Consider the following 6,000-nt stretch of genomic DNA (forward strand, 5'->3'; position numbering starts at 1 on the left):
CTTTTAACGTGAATCAGAATATAATGATAATAAAATCAATTAATATCAATAACAATTATTTAAGGGAAAGAAAATAACAATAATAAAAAATCAATTTATATCATTAAAATATTATTTAAGGATACATTCAAGACTCCTCTAATTAGAATGTGAGGGGCATATGACACCCATCATTCCTCCCCGCTTCTCAAACTGAGAGACTGTAGCGTTGAAATCCCATACAATGATAACTTTTTGTCCTTACAAAGTAAGAAAAACATCTAGAAGTTTATCCCACAGTCCCTTTTTCTCTGTTGTATGGGCCCATACACATTCACCACAAACAGATCATCCTTCAACCAATGTGTCCTAACCTTCACCAACTGCCACCATTGATCTTGGACAATCTCCTCCACTGAACATTTGTTTGCTTTCCAAAGAACTCCTACCCCCCGAGCCGTCTACAAACGTCCCTTGCCACCACCTCCACCTCTGCATCAAATTGTCTAATTCCTCCTTCAACAACTTGGTTTCCTACAACAAAACAACATTGGCCATTGCTTGATCAATTTGACACTTGATCACACGCCTTTTGTTAGGGGTGTTGATGTCCCTAACATTCCAAGTAATGAGCCTCATTGCAACTCAGGAAGGGTAACACCATTCCCTGATCTCAATTGCATCTTGGTCTGTCCCTTGTCATTACCAACTGCCTCCAACTGCACTTTAGTTTGCCCCTTGGCATTCCCTGCAATCTCTAATAGTTCTTTGTCGATTTTCCTGCCTCTTCTCGCTTTCTCCCCCAATCCAGGTTTTTTTAATTTTGAATTGAGATTGCTCAATGGTTCTCTCCTCAACAATCCCTTCATCTTCCTCCTCAAATGTACTATCCTCATCTATTTCAAACTCAGAAGTTTCTCCCTCCTCACCTTCCCCTTTTCTTTCTGGATTGCTTTCCACCTTAGTATTCTCCTCCAACTCAAATCCTCTTGCTATCTATTCTAATTTTCTATAACCGTTGAATTCCTAGCAGCCTCTGCAAGCATAATGTAATCTCTAAATATCAGTCATTCAAGCTCCGATTCCCCTACATTAAATTCTATGCAGATGCTATGCTTACTTGTGTGCTGAAAACATGACACTCTGTTAATAAATTTCTTCGCCAAGCCTAGTCATAGCCATCAATCATTCTTTAGACTTGTAGTTGTTTAAATGCTTTTCCTGATACCAATGCATATGGAAATATATTCCAACTCTTTTGGGTAGGTTAATAAATTACTTTTGCTCTTTGTAGTCATTTTGTTCAAGTTGAAAATTATTCTTCCATTTTACTTGCAGAATGGTTCTATATTAGTCCTCACAAACTGAAAATTTTGAAGCTAAACAGATTTAAAATAGACAAGTAGAAACCATCATAGCTCCTTGATAGAGCCATGCAGAATATATAACATAGAATAGATAACTGGATCCATCAGAGTGAGTACTGAGGAACCTTCAATGGAACATAAATTGACAATAAATAATCTCACAGCTATGCTACATGCTTTTGAATACCTCTGTCTTGGAAACCACCGGTAGAGATTGAAAATATTATTAGCAATGTTCACACGAAAACTGTTTTACCAATCATTTTCATTGACATCACACATAAAGATCACAAACCTAAAATCCTATTTGTCACACCTAACAAAAGCATGTACAAACCATAAGAGCCAACAACTTATGCTATAAAATGGCAATTATGTGATACACTAAGCTCAGTACCTTTTGCGTTCTCGGGAACCTGATCTAGACCGTCGTTCTCGACGATCATAAGATCGACTAGGAGAACCCGACCTTGACCTTCGCCTATGCCGGTGTTCTCTATCATGATCATATCGTCTGCTCACAAAAAGAAACTTGTTGAAGTCAGTTTGCATTAAAAATTATTAAAAATGCCCAGTCTATTAATCTTCCCAAAGATAGAAGAACGTTTACTTAAACAGAGGAGGATAAGCAATTGGGATTGGCATCCAACAAAATAGTAGGCAGGTTATAAAATTCATTATAGGAAAGGAAAGCATAATCAATGAGATGTTTCAAACCACATAAAGTATGGTCATAATTAGTAAGTTGAAGCTTTGCTTTAAAATTCAAACATAGACAGACCTGTCACGATCATTTCTATGGCTTCGATCATTTTCCTCCCTATAACGACGATTGGAAAAACTTCGACCACCACCTCTGGCTTGATCATCATCTCTTTGTCCTCTATCTCTGTATCTTCCAACATCTTCTCTCATCCGTTCTCTACCTCTATCATTCTCATACAATGACTGCCACAAAGCCAGAAAAGAAACCAATGAACCTTCACACAATTTCTGAAGTATGCCAATTGATGCATTTTTCACTAATCGTTAAGAACAATAGAAATGTGGACCCTTCATATAACCTTACCAGAAATTTCTTGAAATAAAAACCTTGACGATATTATAACAAGCTTTGATTTATTTTATGGAAGGCTACTGGAAAATACATGGTTGAAAAATAAATGCTACAAGAGAAATGTTGCTCTTATTTGATATCTATAAATACCAGAAAAAGAAATACCAGTTTTCCTTTAGAAATGCTTCAACTTTACTTTTCATTCAATCTTCAGGTCTAGACATAGCTTCTTTATCACAAGTAAATATCATATGAATTGACTACTTGATAGTACATACAAGAGATGTATATTTTTAACAGCATTTTATTAGTTACATGGATATTTGCTTAGCCATTGATAAAGCATATCCTTTATTTTGCAATAGAGATGTCACACATACAACTACTACTAGCATATTTTTAAGGAAAATTATCAGGTTTTATGATCATAAAAACTATGATCTAATCATCATGAAATGCTTCAACACTCCTTATTCTACAACCATTTCATAATTGAAATATTTTTTAGTCGAGATAACCTACAGTGAATTAGAGACAGCGTTGAGGATCAAAAAGTTAGTTTAGGGATCCTCCAATTAGGAGGACTTGGTTAGAAGTATCATTGCTTGAGGACAATTTGGGAAAGGCAGACTGTCATGACCCCGATCTTTCCTCAATAATAAAACTGTAAGTGAAATCATCTTACAAAGTAAGACCTCACAATTTCACCTACAAATCGCTATCAAAGCAACAATGCCGGAAATGGACTTATGCTAGTCGATGGATTAATTCACCCTGATCGGTTTCAAGTGTCAAATGGATATAAAGGCAATATATGCAGTTGGTAATTTAATTGGATCAATTATATCTGTTAGTAATATTTGTTGAGGCTGGAATTAGCATTCAATTACAAGAGAAGAGAAGCTTTAATTGTAATCAGTTGCATTAAGAAATGATTAAGCATAACTCAACTCCCACGATGGTAAAGAGCCACGAACCAAGGAGCATCTCCCGTTGGACAAGGCACTTAACGATGACGAGGCATGTTCCTTCAACGGAGCCAAGGGATATAAAGGGACCCCCATTCCAAGAAGAGGAGCATGGAAGAGATCATGAGTGTGTATATACATCAGCTGTGTTCAACAAGGAAACAAGTGATATTTTCTGGCAAGCATTGTGTGGCAGCCATTTGGGTATGCTGTAACTTACTCATGAATTAATACTGATTTACAGAATGTTATATCTGATTTCTATTAAGAATAAAAGAGCTATTATAGGGTCTAATACATATGCTGTCCCAGTTGTATTAATTAACAGTAGAAGAGTCAGATTTATAAACTGGTCATGTTGTATTCTATCTATATATGTGTGTATATTCATAATACATAAGGTATAAATATATTCATAGCCTAATCCTTAAACATTCTCTATTGCCACTCGTGGGATAGGTTGGTTTTGTTGAGGGAAAGATATAGTAATTCCATCCCAAAATAGGTGAGCCTTGAGAGGTGGTATGGATGGGCGTTCCCAAAACCATTAGGGATTCCCAGAGGTGCTATGGACGGGTGTTCCTGAAGCCCTTGGGCCTATTTGTGGAGGTGGTTTCCTAGCACCCTAACAAGTAATCCCTCATCCTTAGTTAGGGTTGATGATTAGGAAGAAGTAAGGATTGGGGCTTAAATATAGTAACTATTGATTGTATTATGAATACTAATGGTTCTCTAGCTTAATGAACTGATTTAAGGCTTAGTGATACATAATGATGTGTGTTAATTATTGGGAAATTGGCAGCCTCCTGGTAGGGGACATTACAGTGATGTCCTGAGTTTCTATCCTAGCAGGTCCATATCTTAGAACACAGTATCAGAGTCAATAGCTACGTGTGTTTTTGCAGGTTAACGGTTAAATCCACACTGAGAAAGACCAACCCTGTGAAGGGCTGGTGGCTCCATGGTAAAACACCCAGAGCTACCACTAGCAAGCCCCAGGATCAAATTCTCAATAGTCTGGTCTCATTTGGATCATGGACTGAGAACCTATTTCCCTATGCAAGTTAATCATGTCTGCCAAATCCATAAGTTACAAAACTCACTACCCAAAAAAATCTATTCTCATTAAAACCTAAATATTATTAAAAGCCTAAAAGGAAGTTGAACTCTTTCCCCACAAATCCAGCCATAATCTTATTAATGGCTGATGGAAGAAAACCCTTTAATTCTGCAACAAGAGAAATAAATCATTTTGAAAACAGGTTTTTGGTGCCTTGTCAACCAGTACACAGAACAGCAGTTTTCTCGTGTCAAGTAGACATGTCACTTATGCTACTAACCGACTACTCGGGCCTAGTAACTCCTGATCTTCCTCATCTCTTAGAAAGCAAAGACCGCTCATCCAGCCAAGTCAAGTGTAAGTTGATACCTTCAACATAAATGAGGCACATGGCTGCCACAGCCAATTCAGGTTGAATTTTTCTACTAGAATGCTTTTGGGAAAAACTCACAAATACAGCAAAGTCTTGTACAATTGCTGAGCTCTTTCACAAAGCTTGACTACTAATAATAAATATCATCTTGGCGAGAGCAACCAGAACGCAAATGATAAATTCAACAGCCATAAAAACCCTCAAAAACACTCACTAAACACTCTCCAAATGCCAAAATGCACTCACAACAAAGCTTAAAGCCCGTACTCATCTACAAAGGTTATGCCACTTACTCAATTCCATTCTGTCTAATTAAGGATGGCGCGCACCAAAGGGTTTGTAATTTTAAAGTGCTAAAGCATAAATATAAAACAAACTGAAAACCAACTCAAAACGGAAATTGAAGATACACACATGTACACATTAAACCTAATGCAAAATTAACATATGCCAACCTCATTTCTGCCATTAGTATCGTCTTCCTCCCTGCGTGCCCTGTTTCGGCCATCATCTCTTGCCATTTGACAATGTTATCTGTTTTGATTTGAGGTATATTTCAATTCTAACTCGTAAATATCATTGCAATTCCTCCAGTTTAATGTATTTGTTTCCCTTTTTCTGCGCGTCTAATTAAAATTCAGAGGGATAATCCCAAATCTAGGGGTCTCGGAGGAATTTTCAGAAAAATCATAGAGCAGGACTGATGCAACTAAATGGGGTCATCGTAATTTGACTTAGGTTTTCAGCAAACTAGTCCAGATTTTTTGTTTTTGGTAACAAGTAGACAACCGAGTTTAGAGAGGACATTAAGATGGAGGTTCATCATAAACGTATAGAGGTAGTGGTGAATTTTGCATTTTGTATTTATTTCGGTGGAATGTCAATATAATAAGATGCACTAATGTGTAATGCGTTTTTAATTTTCTAAAGAAATGTTAGATAATTGAAATTAATGGTATTGAATATTTACATTTGGATTAATGTTTATAACAATCCTTTCTTAGAGTCAAATTAATAATTAATATTCATAGGGGTATGGGAAAAACTTGTTGTGGCTTATGTAGAACCATCAAAGGTTTTGGACATTTAGATTTGGGAATGGAAGAATTTAAAGTAGGCTGATGAAGAAGTTGTGGACGACAAAAAAGGGGAATTGGTTTGAAAAATGAAACATGTGTGCAATCTATCTAAGCTAA

General features: G+C 36.5%; 1 protein-coding gene across 5 annotated transcripts in view; it reads right to left on the reverse strand.

Moving 5' to 3' along the window:
- LOC131043276 (splicing factor U2af large subunit B) overlaps positions 1-5,644 on the reverse strand; it is a 55,004-nt gene extending 49,360 nt beyond the window's left edge. For 3 of the 5 annotated variants that reach the window (XR_009105506.2, XR_009105505.2, XM_057976472.2), the window contains exons 1-3: positions 5,260-5,644; positions 2,128-2,294; positions 1,744-1,860 (exon numbers count right to left, since the gene is read on the reverse strand). Coding sequence is in view for 2 of the 5 variants with exons in the window: in XM_057976472.2 (XP_057832455.1) it covers positions 1,744-1,860; positions 2,128-2,294; positions 5,260-5,325 (350 nt within the window). In the remaining 3 variants the exon portion in view is untranslated. The remainder of the gene's footprint in view (positions 1-1,743; positions 1,861-2,127; positions 2,295-5,259) is intronic. The other 2 variants (XR_009105507.2, XM_057976473.2) reach the window with 1 other exon arrangement.
- Between the last annotated feature and the right edge of the window lie 356 nt (positions 5,645-6,000).

This window comes from Cryptomeria japonica, chromosome 5 (genome assembly GCF_030272615.1).
Source record: "Cryptomeria japonica chromosome 5, Sugi_1.0, whole genome shotgun sequence".
NCBI classification, from domain to species: Eukaryota; Viridiplantae; Streptophyta; class Pinopsida; order Cupressales; family Cupressaceae; genus Cryptomeria; species Cryptomeria japonica.